General features: G+C 45.8%; 1 protein-coding gene across 5 annotated transcripts in view; it reads right to left on the reverse strand.

Moving 5' to 3' along the window:
* Positions 1-506: 506 nt before the first annotated feature.
* The window catches only part of MCF2 (MCF.2 cell line derived transforming sequence), a 54,763-nt gene continuing 38,356 nt past the window's right edge, over positions 507-16,913 (reverse strand). For 2 of the 5 annotated variants that reach the window (XM_032123889.1, XM_032123893.1), the window contains 14 exons: positions 16,622-16,737; positions 16,440-16,509; positions 15,990-16,082; positions 15,552-15,644; positions 14,452-14,577; positions 13,463-13,684; positions 9,951-10,043; positions 9,581-9,659; positions 8,991-9,057; positions 8,432-8,538; positions 8,240-8,352; positions 7,852-7,964; positions 6,299-6,399; positions 507-6,052 (listed from right to left, as the gene is read on the reverse strand). In XM_032123889.1, the coding sequence (XP_031979780.1) occupies positions 6,000-6,052; positions 6,299-6,399; positions 7,852-7,964; positions 8,240-8,352; positions 8,432-8,538; positions 8,991-9,057; positions 9,581-9,659; positions 9,951-10,043; positions 13,463-13,684; positions 14,452-14,577; positions 15,552-15,644; positions 15,990-16,082; positions 16,440-16,509; positions 16,622-16,737 (1,446 nt within the window). In that variant the 3' untranslated portion in view covers positions 507-5,999. The remainder of the gene's footprint in view (positions 6,053-6,298; positions 6,400-7,851; positions 7,965-8,239; positions 8,353-8,431; positions 8,539-8,990; positions 9,058-9,580; positions 9,660-9,950; positions 10,044-13,462; positions 13,685-14,451; positions 14,578-15,551; positions 15,645-15,989; positions 16,083-16,439; positions 16,510-16,621; positions 16,738-16,913) is intronic. The other 3 variants (XM_032123890.1, XM_032123892.1, XM_032123891.1) reach the window with 3 other exon arrangements.

The following is a 16,913-nucleotide window of genomic DNA, read 5'->3' on the forward strand; positions in this document are numbered from 1 at the left end:
TGCACTGGGCTGCCTGGCATGGGCAGGCTTCACCAGCCCGCAGGGACCCCAGCATGTCCCCAGGGGCAGAACCCACGGCCAGGGGTGTTCTCCCTGCCCCCAAGGCCACTTCTGCTGATGCCCACATTGTCCCCATGGGCCCACCCGTGAGCAGAGCCTGTGCTCCTAAGCCCAGAGGTGGCTCCTGGTAGTGCTGCACGGTGCTGGAAGGAAAGGGAGGCCGGGGCTGGGGACACCCTGAGCCGTGCTGGGATGGATGAGGGGCAGGCTGGGGACACCCTGAGCCAGGGCAGGGTTGCAGCAGCTGCTCATTCAGACATCAGTATGAGCACTAAGGTGCCTCTCCCAATTTCAGTGCCACTGCATCCAGCAAGAAACTAACTGGATCATCTGCCACTGCTTACCTCAAAATCAAAATGCATATAAGAAGGTTTTAAGTTGTTCCAAGGAAATGAAATAAAACCAACACTGTGAGGAGCTTTTTATCTAGAATTACAGCAGATGCGTCTTTGAACAGAACTGCATATTCTCAGATGGATTTATTTAACAAGTTTTTAATCTTTAAATATAGATTTAACACATTTTTTACAGGTACATATACAATATAGTTCATTTAAACTTGCAGTCAGAGAAAATTCTCTACTGTAATTTATACATATACATGAAGAGCCTAGTTCAACAGCATACTCAGGGGAACATACCATGTCGTGTGCAAAGTTTCAAATGTTAAAAACCTCAGACTGTACATTCAGATTTGCAGAACTTATCAACCTCATAAATTAATAAAAGCTTAGATTTAAAACCATGGAAGACAAAAAAGATTAAAATCATTTAATATGCAATGTGTGCTATGTTTCAGACAAATATTTACAGTTGTACCTCAAAATGTGTATTGTTACCACAAGAATTGTTACCGCTATAAACAGCCCCAACAGTAACTTAAGACACTCCTACTTTCCCACCCAATTAGTGCATTGTGATTGATTTTAAAGTAGATGAAAAGAACCTTCAGTGGCTTAAAACCTCTGCACTGTGATTGTCAGTGGCTGAAGGATATCAGGATTGTTCTAGGTCTGTGGTGTTGCTCAGTTCAGACTCAGCTGGTCACATTTCTGAGGGTGCACAAGGGTCATCCCCCATACTGGAGACCCATAGTGGAGAGATGTCCACTGAGTGATGGGGAACCCCCAGGCAACCACAGCCATTGAGTGGCTCAACAGTGCCTCCACACAAAAATGATCACAAAACAAACCCCAGTATGTTTAACTCAACTTGGGACTGTGTCTAAGGACTGGTTCACAAATAAAAGTCAGATCATAAAGGTCCCCCTTTAGTCCATGGTCTAAACATTGCATTTGACTGGGACAGAGCAAATTCACTACTGCATGCACACTATTAACCCTGCTCTCCACACACTCAGGTGCTCTTTGCACACATCTGCTTAAAAGTTCAAACCACCTGTACCTACCTATGTTCTACAAAAGCAAAACTAGACAAAGAAACACAAAATAATTAAATTATGAGTCTTCAACATTCTCCTTCCTTTCTCAAAAATTCAATAGATACATTATTGTTAAAGATGCTGAAAAAGTCTTATCACAAGAACATCCTTAGTGCAAACATGGACATTTAGCTTGGATTTATGGCACGTGTTCCAAAAGTACATACATTAATGTAAACTTCAACACTTGCTAGATACAGGTTTCAGCCTTGGGACGCTTTGGGACCCTAAGTGATTGGTGACAACCCTGAGTTGTCAGTTTGACCTGATCCAAACCCCACTGAAATCAAGGAGGCTGATTGCAATGGGCTGGACTCAGACCCTAAGTGCAAAAAGAGGATCTTTAGTGTTATTGCATCCTCACATGTGAGTCAGCCAGATGATGCTCTTACAGAACATTACATTCACATAGCTGAAGCAGATATTTAAGAAAAATCCACCCATAAAATCAATTAAGTGGGACATACAGCTTCTTTGTTTGGTTTTTTTTTTCTTTTTGGTTTACCAAAACTCAACTCTTGTTTGCAACTTCAACAGTTGTCAGCTAACAAGTAGGCAAAACCTACTTCAACCTGTAGAGGAAATTTCAAGCATCTAAACAAAGTGTCAGGAAACTGTAGTGTACTTCTCTGATGAAACATGATGTATGTCATGGAAAAACAGTAGGAAAAATTAATAAAATATCATACTTTCCACAGGCAAAAAAAAACCAAAGAGCAGAGAATGGCTTCCTTTATGAGCATGAGAAGCTGCTTAGGACCCCAGTCCCATTCAGTGCAGATGAAGCTGTGGAGGTCTGTGAATGTGATGAATAGTACAGGACAACTCCAACTATTGTGCTATTTCTCTGTAACACTTAGTTGAAAGCTTCCAAAGAGCATCGAAAATAAGATGCTACTAGTTCACCCTTAATTCAAGGGGAACTGAACTTTCTCGTGTTACACAGGGCAGCATCTATAAAGTAATGGAGAATGATGTTAATATTAAAGCATCTTATTCCAAGAAATACATTGTTCCCTATAATCATGTAACATTTGTATAACATAAAAAAAATAAATGCACTTCTGTATTTCTCCCTAAAAGCTGAACTCCCACTGGCTTCAGTGAGAGCCTTGACTAAGGCAGGACCACAGGGTTTGACTCATTTCCATCATCTATTACTTCATTATCACAGCAAGGCCAGCTGGTATCTTCTCTAGGCTCCTTATTTTGTCAGGCCTGAAGTGGTTTTCTAGGGCGTTACTAAATAGCTGTTCTGTGAAGCTGGCTGGCATCTCAGATCATAGGAGGAGACCCTGCTTTATGTTCCAAAGGCCAAAAAGAAATCAGCATTTCCTCTAAGGGACCCTGTATAGACACAAAAGCCTGTGGCTGCAGTCCTTAAAGTGCGTGAGGAGCAGTGCAAACTGCTGTGCTGCAGCTGCAAGCCACAAGTGGCATTTTAACCAAACTTGGACAAAGAGTGCACATTTCAGCCAACATGCTCGCAGCAGCCTGCGAAAGCTCAAGCCACAGACAATAAATACCCTGATCAGGCAGATGGGAGCCACAAAAGGGCTGCCTCCAGCTCCCCTGGCTGAGGGACAATCCCCAGTGCCCTGTCCAGTGGGGGCATGGACATGCAAGCTTGGTCCTTCGGGCACTGCCAGCGGGGGGAAACCTTTGCTCAGCTTTATGGCATGAAGAGCACACACAGGGAATCCCCTTAGGGCTTGGAAGAGAGAATTTGGCAAGTGGGATGTTAAAACAAACTAGGAGAGGGTTTGGCATGTAGAACAGGAGCCTGTGTCCACCTTAAATCACAGCATGGATTGAGTAAGAAGAGACTTCAGAGAAAATCTGGTTCCAAGCCTTTGCCGTGGGTGCTGCAGTGCAGCTGAGAGGTGAGATGCCCTTTTCTTCACTGACACAGACCTGCCAGTGCTTCAAAGTGTGATCTTTGGCACACTGGCCACCAAGGGACATGCAGAAATGTTTTGTCTCCTGCTGCAGTGCAGAGAAGGAGTTGGGATTGCAATGCTGGAGCCCCCACCTTCCCTGAATGAGGAGATAATCTTGCATCTCTGTGTGAATTCATGGAAAAGCCGAGTCAGTTGACCAGGCAATGCCTGACCACTTGCAAGGCAGCTGAAACCAGCAACACATGGCTGAGCCTCAACAGTAGTTACATTCTGAATATTGCTCTTTCTGAGCACAGTTCTCTCCAAATATTTTTCATTTGAGCTCTGCATGTTACCACCTGCAATACAAAACTATTCTTTCATCATGCACATAAAAAAATCCACCATGGGTCTGCACAGCAGAGAGAATAAATCTATTTGGAAGAAAGGAGCAAGGACTAATCTCAGAATTTACAGCTAGAGGCTCACCAGAAGGAAAATTCATTTTCAAAATGATCTCCAAGCCAGCCACCTTCCTCCCAGATAGCCTCATGGCTTCTATCCAGGCCAAGATTTACAAGAGGACCATGGATTTGCAAAGCTGGAAATGGCTGGGGAGTGAAGCATTTACCAAGTGCCCCTCTGCTAACTTAAAATGGACAGCAAAAAGTTCCCAGTAACTTCATTATGATTTGTACTGGCTCAACACTGGAATAATTAGCAGGATGGGAGAGGAACAGCTTGTAGGCATGCAGGTATCAGTCATCCTGTGGTGGGAGGTTTTGTTAGGGCCACAGTATAAATCTAAGAGGAAATGTGAAGGTAAGGGAACCATTTAATCTATTCAGCTAAAGGCTTTGCCCTGAAAAAAATCCCAACCTCCAGATTTGTATGAATGTTGCTTTGAAATTCTGTGACTGGACATAAAGTTTAATTAGGGGAACCTGGGGCTGAGCAATAAGGCACTGCCCCCAGAGAATGCCAGAACTGTCTCTCCCCCAGCACTGAGGTGACTCCAACACTCTCTAAGCTCTTGGGGACCCCACATGTTCGTCAAGCTTACATTGCTAACATGCAAACCAGTATTTCAGCACAAGCAGCTCATAATCTGTGAGGGTTCTGATGCTCCCTCCTGCCCCCACTTTGCTCCACGAGCTTGGCTGCCTAATTCTCCCTCTGCTATACTGGAGCAAGAGCTCCATCTTCTGAAGAAGCAGGAAAGAGCCCGATCCAGACCATTCCCAAGGAGTCAGTGGTACAGTGTCACCTGCAGCGTGAAGCGACCAGCCCACAGAGTAAAGGGAATTGCTGAATGCAAAAGTACTGTATGAAAATCAATTTTCAGAGTGCAAGTTGCTTATGGCTTAAGGACACATCGCTGAAAAACTCTAGGAATAGCTCTAGGAAATAGCAAGGAAACATCCTACATCATTCCCCCAATATTTCCTGGAGTGCATGTAAAACTAGAATCATGCCTCGAGACTCCAGCCACGATCAGCAACAGCAGAAGAGAACAGTTACCTCAGCAGGGAACACAGAGCCTCAGTGCTCTCAGACCCCGGGACATGACTCTGGAGAACCTGGGACTCACAGGAGGCATTTTCTGTGGTTTCACCTCGTGAAATTCTCCTTAGTTTGTACTCAGCAACTTTGTAAACCAGTCTGGAGCTGACAGTCTCTAGGTTTTTGGGGATATGACCACTGACAATGCAAACCAGGGTTCAAAGTTTGCCAGCACCCTTTTTTTGAGATGCAGTCACAGCTGGAAAACCCTTCTGCATAGGACCTGGTGAGATAGCTACACATGGAGAGATGATCAAGGGAGCCATAACTGCACCTGGAAAACAGGGTGCCAGTAAACTCTGAACGTTGGTTAGCAAACTACCCCTTACATAAAATCAGAAAACCTTCAACCTGTGAGATTTGACCGCCCTGCAACAAAGGGGATAAAAAATACCCTCCTGTATAGGATGGATGTCACTGAAATATACTGAAAAACCAGCAAGAGCTGACTGGAATTTTAAGCCTTTCAGACGGCTTCCTTCACATTCATCAGAATAATAGATTCTGACAGAAAGAAGTATTTAAAGAGAAATCTCCTTGCAAAATTTGCTTCATATAGTCATAACTAGTTTTTTGGGGTTTTTTAATGGACTAAGTCTATGTGAGTTTCCTGAGCTGTTCCATAGCAAACCCTGGTCTCCCATTTCCAATGGACAGCATGGTGATGAGGCAACACATGGAGGTGATGCTGCGTACATGGCAAGGGCAACAGGCTGCTCTTAAGGCATTTTCTTGTGTCATCTCTTATGCTTCCCTATCTATTTCTATGTACATTTACAGCTAGAAAATGAGAAATATGGGTTTGGAGACTCGAAGCCTTTGGCCGAAACCTGGTAACCTGTTTATTATAAACTTTATCTAAGGATGGATTAACCAGCAGGCAGCAGTGAGGGCAGGAGTGAGGCAGCAGGGAGGAAGGAAGTATTGCCTTTAGAGTGCTGGGGTCAGGCCACGATGTCTTTTGCAGCAGGAGGAGATTTTGCTTAGGTACCTCCTGTTCACACGGGGTTTGAGCTACTGCAGTGAGGAGGCAAAACAGTCACGGGAATCCCTGGTCAGACTCCGTCTCTTCTCCCCGATCTTCTACCCAGCGCTCTTGCAAAGAAATCTATGTTTTTAAATGCCTGGTTTTAATTTACTAGTGCCTAAAGTCTCAGAAACATCTTAATGTGTTAAACAAACAAACAAAAGCTTAATTTACTACTTTTGCAGGCTTTTTGGAATAGCTGCTTGCTTTTCTATTTTTCCAGCAGAGGCATATGCAGCCAGATTTAGTACATCAAGTGTAAAGCAAATGGCTTAAAAGACCTGATTTGAGATATGAAATATTTCTGCTAGGCGTGCTATCAAATACCTGCAACTTTGGCATTCCGAAATCTGCAGTCACCGACTACAATCTGCAGACTGTGGACAGGAATCCAGCCTTCTTTTCTTCTGTTTAGGTTTTTCACCAACCTTTGAATGACAACAGCATTAGTAACAGAAGCCAACCAACACCCAGGAGCCCTTTGGTGAGGGCACACTCTACGCAGCTGGTGCTGCAAGCAACAATTTGTTCAAACCAGGGCAGCATTTTAACAGGACCTGAGCATGCCTTTAAAGTACTCCTCCCACCTAAATTTAGGAACGTAATTAAAAAGCCTACACCTCTCTAGACAATGGAGAGGAACAGGACTCCCTCTCAAGTCATCCTGCCCAAGACCTCCAGAGATGCCAGTAGAGGAAAACTGGCTTCTGATGGAGTCAAGGGCAATTATTTTCCTCACTCCTCTGCTGTTTAGACTGGTAGGATGATTTTAGTCAGGATACTGTAAGTAAATTCAAGCCAAGATTTAGGCAGCTGGAAATACTCGTGCTCATAAGTGACAACCCCGTGTCTCACTCATGCAGTGAAATTGGTGCTAACAATAAAGCTTGGTGTGAGAAATTCTTGACTAGCACGGGCTGAAGCCCTCAGGGAGAGGTGAACTTGCAGCAAACCTGAGGTGCTTTGCATCTTGCTTTTGCTAACAACAAATGGAATTTTTCAAAATGCAGTGGGACTAGATGATCCTTGCAGATCCCTTGCAACTGAAATATTCTGTTTTATCCTATTTTAATTTCTCTTAAGTGCAAGGGCTGTAGCTGTCAGCCAGGAATCCTCCACGGGGCACTGACATCTGTGCATTTACAGGCTGGTGCCTGCACAAATCTGATCCAGGTTCCTGCTAACATCACCCTTCCCACACCCCAAACAAGGCATTGGCACACTGGGCTCCCTCCTGCTGAGAGCCCGCGCTGGCTGATGAGAGCTGGGCAGAATCATCCTGGAAAGGAAAGAGCCAGAAACCTCAGCCAAACTGCTGTAAATCTCAGGAGGGGGCACGCTGCCCTTCCAGACAAGGACACCAATGGCTCGACAGGCAGCAGGCCTGATGCTCCCAGCCACCAGGAGAGAACCAGCTGAGAGGGGGTATCTTGTGAGCCACAGCTTTACATAGAAGAGAAACAGGGTCTGCAGCCATCCCCCAGTTAACGTTCCTACAGCTGTCTGAGGGAGGAAAATGCCTTGCAATTACTCACTATGGCTGTTAATAAGCCCAGAGGAACAAAGCCTGGAGCTGAGCTGGCACAGGCAAAGGGAAGCACCATCTGAAGTGGGAAGAGCATGGCAAGAGGGGCTGTGAAGGTGTTGGTAAAACCCAGCTCACCCAGACACCCATGGCAAGGGAAGTCCTGACTTGTTTCCCCAGGCCAAGCCAGTGTGGATGGCATCCCATCTTGGCAAGGGAATGAATTCTCCAGCTTTCTGGAATAGTCTAAAGCTCAGTCAGGAGCTGCAGTGAGTGTATCACCAGGCAAGCCACATTTCAAGGGACTGCTTTGCAGGCTCTTAAAGATAAGGCAAAGAAATCCTAAAATACCTACCACTGTCCCTCACCATCTTCATGCAAGAGCTGAATTTCATCCCCGTTTTTCACCAGCAGGTCCTCTGATCCTCTCCTCTTGCAGTCTGCAAGGGCTGTGTATTTTCCTGGAGACTGTGGAAGAAAGAAAAACTTATCTTATTTAGCTGCATTTCACATCACACAACTGTGATTTCTGACTGCTGCAGGGAATGTGACAGAGCCCTATCAGCTACCTTAATTAAAATTACTTCAAGAAACTGTGGCTGAGACATCTTCTCATTCCCCAAACTGAGATACGGAAATTCTGAGAGGCATGGACAAGATCCATCCATTACCCAAGGAAAGCAAGGCAAGATGACTGACCATGGCAGCCCCCCAAGCTCTGCCACTACTGCACCTCCACCTACCAGCTGGTTCCCGTCCTCCTCTTCGGTGTCTGAGCAGTTGGAGAGGTACTGGTGACCCGACCACTCCTCCAGCCCCTCGCAGATCTCCAGGGACTGGGACATTCCTGGCCAGCCTGGAAGACAGTGTGGGGCTCAGGCTGGGGTAGGCGGGCACGCACAGAAATGCCCTGAAGGGAGGGGAAGGGGCCATACTTCTGTGGGGCTTGTTCTGGGGGGACACGAGCCCGCTGTCCAGCATCACCGGGCTGGTGCGCTCCGAGTCGTTCTCTTCGGAGCTGATGGAGGCTCTCTGCTGCTTCCTGAATCATTAAAAAAATAGAGAAATCAATCTTAGTTTTACTTCACGAATGAACACAAACTCCATGAGGTTTTGTAAAACAGCGTCAAAAATAATACTGGTACCTCTTACTGCATGTTTCTATAAAGATTGAGGATTTAATGCCCGGTTCCTAATCTTTCTGGGAGGGGAGATGAAGTTGCTGCAGTGTGAATTAGAGCCCTGTCTTTGGTCTGTCTCCATCTGCAGAGCAGCTGCAGCTCAGGCTGAGCTGCCAGGCTCAAGGGTGGCCCCCGCAGACCCTGTCCCCAGCCACTGCCACTGAAGGGTGAGAGCAGCAGCACGTCCCTCCTGTCCCCTCCCCAGAGACAGAAACGGGGCCAGCACAGAGGCAGCAGGACCCAGCCAGCAGGAGCTGGGTGCCCACTGATGGGAGGGCACCCCAGGGAGCCCCAGCCAGCTCCTGGCACTCACCCGTCACTCAGCTGGGACGAGAGCGGGAGCTGCTCCGAGCACGAGCCAGGCTGCTGCTTCTCCACTGCTGGGAGGGCAAACACAGCTTCAAATCCAGTTTTTTATTAGCAACTGTCACACTTGAAGCATTACTTTTAAAATTAGACCTTTTGTACAACCCTATTGATTTCTGTTCAGAGAAAAACAGACCTATGGACTCTTGCAAAGCACAGACTTAATTATGATCAAGGTGGCATGCTAGCACAAATCCAATACCCAGCATGCTACTGAGGACCAAAATACGCTTAAAATCAGGGGTCTGTTATGTATCTCGTTGAATTAAACCTATGATAACAAATGTGAAATAATCCCCAAGGTAACGACAACCAAAAAAATGTACTTCTGTAATTCATTTTCACATGAGCACCCAGCTTTTACTGCTCCAAGTTATGTTATTTCCCTGTAATGTAAGGCCTCACTCCAGCATTTTGCTACCAGGCTTCTAAAAATCAATTCTCCAGTGAAAATTAGTGGACTTGAAGATCAGCAATGTGACAACAGGAAAGCTTCTGCTGCACAATGAAAGCCACAGAGAAATTGGTCAAATGTACCTTTTATAAGCTCTTGCTGCTTGAACAAAATTTTTCTTATTTCGTTCAACCATGCCATCTTCAGATCTACTGTTTGGGCCTGGAAGAAGAGAAAATTGTCTGAATTTTGAATTAGGAGTCATCATTATAATGTAGGAATAAAATCTTAACTTTTCTCTGCTGTAATTAACTGAAATCCCCTTTTTTTTCCCAAAGCTACCAATAAATTTTAAACAGTCTTAATCTTTTCAAATTGATGATTCCCATTACATCCAGGCAAGGCACAGTGGAAATTGTAGAGCTATCACTACAACCATAAAGACCAATGAGACACATTTTCTTCTCACTGCTCTGAGGGTGTGCAAATACCCAGATTTCTGAAGCTACAAACCTGCACCACATACACCTCTTCTCTCCCACTGTACCAGATCTCAAATTTCCGATGATCTCCTTTCACATTCTCAGTTATTCCAACTGCATTCATCTGCAAATCCAAACAACAAATTTAAACACAATTCAAAGCTCCCTCTTCCCCAGGAATCCAGACTTTTGACAGCAAGTTAAACTTGTTTTCACTGAATTTAACATGTTTTATCAATTTTAATTCAAGTAGCAACCAAAAGTCATTATCTGTCTCGTGCCTCCTGACTTTCTATCAGCTTGCTGCATTTTGGATAAGCTTTCCAAAACCAATCAATGGACCTTCGGGAAGTTTTCATTTGGGAATGAGTGGAACTGACTGAAGCATCATCTCAGTTGCCTCTTTCAGCACAGAATTTCTCAGGTTTGGCATATGAAGATTTATAAACACGTGACATGTTATTTATCTACATATATTATTTCTGCCATATTATTCTTTATTTGCTCACCAAATTCTTTGTTTCCCTCTTTCAGTGACCTTTAAAACCCATTTGTGAAGCCCTTAGCTCCTTTAGGGGTTTGAGTTCAATACCCTTTGGCCCCTGACCATCCCTGTAGTGGTGATGGGAAAAACCCTAAGGTTTCCAAAAGCAGGGTTAGCTTTTGGATACACAGCCTGAGCTGCCCCAAGCCTGAGCTTTCAGGATGCACCCAGGCTTGAAGCTGAATGCTGCTTTACTCAGTATCACCAACCACTTTTGATAGTCTGGATGAAAATACCACAGGCCCAAATCCTTCAGGATCTGCACAATGTGACCGACCTGAACCAAGCTTAAAACTATGATTAGAGACAAGAAACTCTTCAACAACAGGAGACCTCTGACATCCCTCCTGAACAGGCCATGAAGCTGAAAAATGCTGTAATACCTGATATCACACAAACCATCCTCTCCCTCAAAGCAGAGTTTGCTGGCAATTAAGGGATGGTCAAAAATAGCTCAGGTATCCCACCTGCATGTTTTGGAGCAGATGTAATAACAAAGGTATCATCTATCATAAATTATTCACACAGACTGCATTAGACAAATCCATTATAAACAAACAGAACCTTAGAAATAACATCTGTTCAACACTGCTGTTCCTCCTTGGCAGTATGCGCGTGCCCAGAGCTTTTGGTCTGAAAGACGTCGATGACTTACAGAAGAGGTCCCACGAACAAATGTTCTGTTCCAGCTTTTTCAAATGTTGGTGCCCCTTTGCAGTGACATAAACAGCCTCAGGGAGGAGCAACCAAGTTGCTCTTGACATCACAGAAGCATTTAGGCTGGGAAAGACCTCTACGACCATCGAGTCCAACCATTCCCCCGGCACTGCCAAGGCCACCACTAACCCATGTCCCCAAGTGCCACATCCACACATCTTTTAAATCCCTCAAAGGATGGGGACTCCCTCACTGCCCTGGGCAGCTGTGACAGTGCCTGACCACTCCTCATATCCAACCTGAACCCACTGGTGCAACTTGAGGCCATTTCCCCTTGTCCTGTCAAGATGCCTTAGAAAGCCAAATGAGGCTCCATTCTGATTTTATAAAAACTTAAAATTTATGAAAGCTGTTGGAAGGGCAGCCTAGAGAGCACCTCACCCACTCGCTGCAATTCCCAGTTCTGTGCATCTTCTCTACCTTGGCAATTTACAGAGGCTCCTACAAAACTGCCCAGGCATCAAGATATTAGAAATTTTAGATGACCTACTATGATGATGCAAAGAAAAAGCACCAGGAAGAGACAGATTGAAAGTCTGTTCATTCAGGTTAGTGGATTTTAAAATTCTATTTCTTCCCCCTGCCCAGGATTTACTGTCAGCAGTTGGATCACTGCAGTGCCAACCAGGCTGGGTTAGTGCAAAGCTCTGGGATGGTGTTTATCTGCATCGGCTTCCACGTGGCACCAGGCAGATTTACCTGGCACTGCAGTAACCTGCATCCTCTAAGTTTCTGACTCTCAGCTGAAGAGGTATTGACCACTGCACATTTTACAGCATACAGAATATTATCCTGAGGGTTTCTTTTGTTTGTTTCACGGATGATCTGTTACACAGCTTCTACCCAACAGCTCATTGCAACCCTGAATCCCAAAAAAAACATTGCTGCAAAGAAAAACAATTTCCTGATACTTGGGGTCACGGTTTAGAGGTGGATTTGGCACTGCTGGGTTAACAGTTGGACTCAATGATCTTAGAGGTCTTTTCCAATATCAATGATTCAATTTATTTGATCACGAATCAAATAAATGTCGAGCTCCAGAAATAGGATTTTGCCCTCAGAACAGCAATTCTCAAAACATATGTGTGCAGATGTAATCTTGTCGCATCCATGGATTCCCTAACTCCAACCTCTCTGTGTGTCAACTGGAAAATGAGCCCTCCTGAGGCAAAGGAAAACATTGCCTGGACTCCTGAGCACAGGATTTTCTCCTCTGAGCTGGATTTCCCCCTGCCACCTCTTCAGTTCTTTCAAAAGCATGTATGGTAAAACAAGTACTGCAGGGAAAACAAGCTCTCCAGAAAGAAAATGATGCTGTTTGGGGAAAACATTAGGTACCAAAACATATGGCCTGAGACTTGCTTTTATTAGATCATTTGTAACGTGCACCAGAGCTGAACAGACTTACCTACTGTTACCTTGTTTTCTGACTGCTCATGCGTCTCCCTCCCCAGACCCCACTGAGAGCAGGGACCTGCAGCAGGGATCTGCTCTGCCTCCAATTCTCAATTTTTTCCAATCTAATATATACCCCTACTGGGTTTCTATTCTTCAAGAAAAACAAGGCAGAGCACTGAGGAACAAATGCTGATATTAGAACTGCTCATCACACGCATTATGCCAGAAGGTCTCTTCTAGAGCAGTGCTTGGGGAATTTTACTGGCAATAGTTAGCATTTATAGGGTTGGGACTGTTGCTTACATCCCTCGTATTTTGCCATAGGCTACTCTTGTCATCTGATAATTGTCCTTTTAGCTGCAGTTGGAGCCTGCAAAGGAGAAAGGCAATGGGGAGGGAGAAGATTATCCCTGCATCCTCCTGCGGGGTGGGAAATAGGGCTCAGGAGCAGCCAGGCAGAGCCTGCCCTAGGGGCCTCCCTGGGGCACGAGGAGCCTCCTCGCTCTCCCATGTGGGCTGAAAGACACATAACGCCCTTCCATGCCCTCACCCACTCCTGGAACACGGACTAGAGCAGGGGCCAGGCACAGTTGTACCCCTGGGATTGGCACAGCTCCATTTCCCTGGCAGAGTCACATCCGTGGCTCCGGGTCCATGGGGTCTCCCGGCTGCTGCCTCAGCTCTGGGGTCCTCAGAGTTCATTCAACCAACAGCCCTCCGTGGATATGGCACGTCCCTGTGAGGCATCACAGCCCTCAGCAGCAGAGAACAAGCCACTGGGTCACAGAAGAAATGCCCTTTGGCTCTGCAGAATCACTGGTCTGCAATACACACGGCTGTGTAAAACTCCCATACCTTCATAAATAAAAACACAAACTCCTTACTTTCAGAAAGTGCTTAAAGCTGTAAGATGAGGTTTTGTCATATCCATCTCCGTGCTCCTCTCGCTTCTTGCAGAAGACCAAGGCTTTCTCATACAGAAACAGGTGCCTCTGCATGGGCTTGAACCTGGCAAGATCCTTCATTTTTGTTGGCCCTTTTCGGTGTCCTGTCCAAACACTGAAAGATCCCTGCATCAATACTTTCCCCAGTTCGCTCAGGTCACCCTGAGGAGAGCATGACAAATAAAAAAAGAAAGAAAAAGACATCAATTAAGATGCAAGAGGACTCTCCAGTGACTGGACACAGGGCCAGCTCTGTTCCAGGCACGTCCCTCCAAGAATAAGTCTTCCTGGAAGGATCAGAGGATCTTTTGGGAGTGATGACCTGGTCCCAGGGGGAAGGAGAGGTCTCATGCAGGGCTGCAGCTAGTCTAGAAAGTCAGAAACTGGAAGAACTCAAAAGAAAGGAAAACCATCCAGCTCCTATGGAAGAGCTCAGGGGCTCTGGGCTACTTCAGTGAGACAGGGCAGATGAAATTTGAGCCTGAACTGAGGTGTCGGAAGTTGGAATTCTCAAGGAGGCCAGAACTGGGATCAGCAGCTTTGAAAGCCTCACCCTTCCCTGAAGCCATAGCAAAGACAACCACTCCAGTGGGAGAGGCTCAGAATCAGCCTCAGAGAGCAGTTTGTTAAATGCTGAATGTGAAATGCTACGAAGATGGTGAACTTAGGTCAGCCGTGAGAACACAAAGGTGCACACTGGAAAAATACTCTGGAAAACCACAAGGTGGCAAGTATGGGCACTGTGCAGCCCTGGGTATGTCCCAAACCCCTGAAATCAGATGGAAGACTGTCACCTGTGAGGGCTCCCTGATCCCACTCACTTTGTAGCTGTTCTGGGATAGTTCTCAGCTCACACATTCTGGACACCATCCATTCCCAGTGCATCACCCGGCCTTGTGCAGGGGCTCTCATTGCTCAAACCTACTCACATCATATCCTGTTATTGAAATCTGATGCATAGAGTCGTTGACTGACTTCAGCAAATCCAACATTGCAACCAGAGCTTCTTGAAGTTCCTGAACTCCATCACAGCTCGTGCTGTACTTTAGCAGCTCCTGAAAATAGAAATAGGAGAGCACGTGTTTGCACTTGAACAAAGCAGGTTTTTCCACCTTGCCCGAAGTTTGCAATGGCCAGAAGTGACCTACACTGAGTTTCTTTTTTCATGTCACTGGAAAAAGACTCCCTCTAAAGCACTCAAGTACGAGTGTGGAACAGGTCACTGAAGGATGGCCTATTTTTAATGTGTTTCCGTAAGGATGGTGTCAGTATAGAGCAGCACCACATTCATCTGATTCCTTTGTGTTGTGTTTTCCTGCTTGGTAAGGCATGGGAAATAAGGCTCAGGTTCTTCATTAGCTGCCAATATGCCACACATGCCCTCAAATGGGCTTGCAGTAGATGATTGTCTTCAGACTGGCAGACACAAGAAGGCTCTGGATTTTATAAATTCTGTTCCAAGTCAGTAAATGGAAGACAGAATTTTACCACTGAGATAAAATCAGTTTCATTTCAAATCTCCTGTGTCCACTTACAGCTGCATGTATACTCATTCAAGAGTCTAGAGGGTGAAGTCAGAAGCTACTGCCCAAGTGTTAACCCTGCCTTACAAAGTGAGAATAACAGCACTGCCCTGCCTCAGACAGGGGACACAAGAATAAAGGCATTAAAGATTACAGGCACTATCAACACCTGAAGAGAAGAGATGCAACAATCTATTTCATTCATCAGATTCTCAAGATTATCTCTGGCTCAGTTTTCTTACAGGTGCTTCTGTAATTTTGCATCTCTGAACGGATTCAAACAGTCTTTCTCTCCTTAAAAAATGGCTTGTTAAAAGCACTTGTTCCCTTTTCAGGTATGTGAACATTCATCTTCACTGAAAGTCACTTCAGAGGGCCAAGATAAGCAATATGTCATCCAAAGCTCCCTGCTGATTTACAGGTAACCTTTAATTGAAAAATAAAGCAAACTGGAAAACAAGTCTAATCTATCTGTGATGCCCTTTACAAAGCAGAGCATGAGATACCTTCAGAAGTAACTGGTATTTTGTCAGGCGCTGTACTGGTTTGAGCAAATAGGAATCCAGCCCGAGCTTGTGTTCTAATTTTCTTTGGCATTCCTGGAACATAGAATTCAGGCTAAGTAAGTTTTGCAGCATCTATAAGTAGCTATTCCAACAGCACGACCGTGGGGTTTGATGGCTCTCAAGATTTCATGTCAAAGCATTGAATGGTGCCTACAACTAAAGAAATATTACAACAACATGCAAAATAGCACAGTGAGTGGATCTGCCTTGTGCTCCTGGTGTACAAGAAACTCCAACATCTCTTTCTGCGAGTCTTTTGTGTGCACTTTTCACACAACACCAAACAAAATGCAGGAGAACTGTGGGCTGTCGAGGAGGGTGTTTAAGACAAGGGAGTGTCCCACAGTGATGCCAGCCTGGGTAGAAGAGGCAGCTCACCTGGAAGAAGGAGCTTTCGGAGCACTGCCTCCACAGGGACTCGGAGCGGGGCTTGTTCTGGCAGTACTTCTCATACATCTGGAAATCCTCCCGCTGCAAGGGAAGCCGAAAGGCAAGTCACCCTCAGGGACCCAATCCTGCTGGGCAGCAAATGAGGCCAACGCCCAAACTGTGCGTGCTTTTATCTCTGCTGCCAACTTTACTATCTCAAAGTGACAGAGTTTGGGTGAAAAAAGCACTGCTGGGGATCCCAGCAGACCCCGGCGTGGTCACGATGGCTGCTCTGCCCCATCCCTGCTGGCCAGGCTCTGCCACTGCTGGCCTGGCTGTGGGTCCTGAGGCTCAGGAGCTTCTCACTCAACCAACATAAGTGAGGTGTTGCAGAGCGTGACAAACCAGGAGAAACATTGGCCTTCGAGTCTGCTTTATACGTGAAAATGAGTCACCCACCCTGTCTAGAAAACAACATCCCACTCTCTCGGGTGCTCCCAGGCAGTTTTCCAAACTGTGCAGGAAAATTCTGCAAGAGATGGGAGAAGGGACAAAAACGCAGCAGTGAGCAAGGTAAGGTTTGCGTATTTCATCGTTGCAAGGGCTCAGTCTGATAACAAGGGAACAGAGCAACACCATACTTGTTGTGGAAGTCATAGATCTCAGGCATGTTTCCGAAGAGGACGTCCTTCCTGTTCCTCAGCACGGGGGGCAGGAGGATGAGCATGGCAGGATTATCCATCTCTGCTCTGTAGCCCTGCCAGATGCAAAAAGGGCTCATCACTCAGCTGCCATCCCCTCAAAGGCAGATAAAAAGGGGACATGAACAGACTTCCAAGACAATCTCTTTGTTTTTAAGTGCAATATCCCTTTTATTCCCTGTTCTTCGGTCTCTAAAACCCTGTCTTTCAGTCTCTGGGCACATGGGGTTGT

The sequence above is a fragment of the Corvus moneduloides genome, chromosome 14 (genome assembly GCF_009650955.1).
Source record: "Corvus moneduloides isolate bCorMon1 chromosome 14, bCorMon1.pri, whole genome shotgun sequence".
Taxonomy (NCBI): Eukaryota; Metazoa; Chordata; class Aves; order Passeriformes; family Corvidae; genus Corvus; species Corvus moneduloides.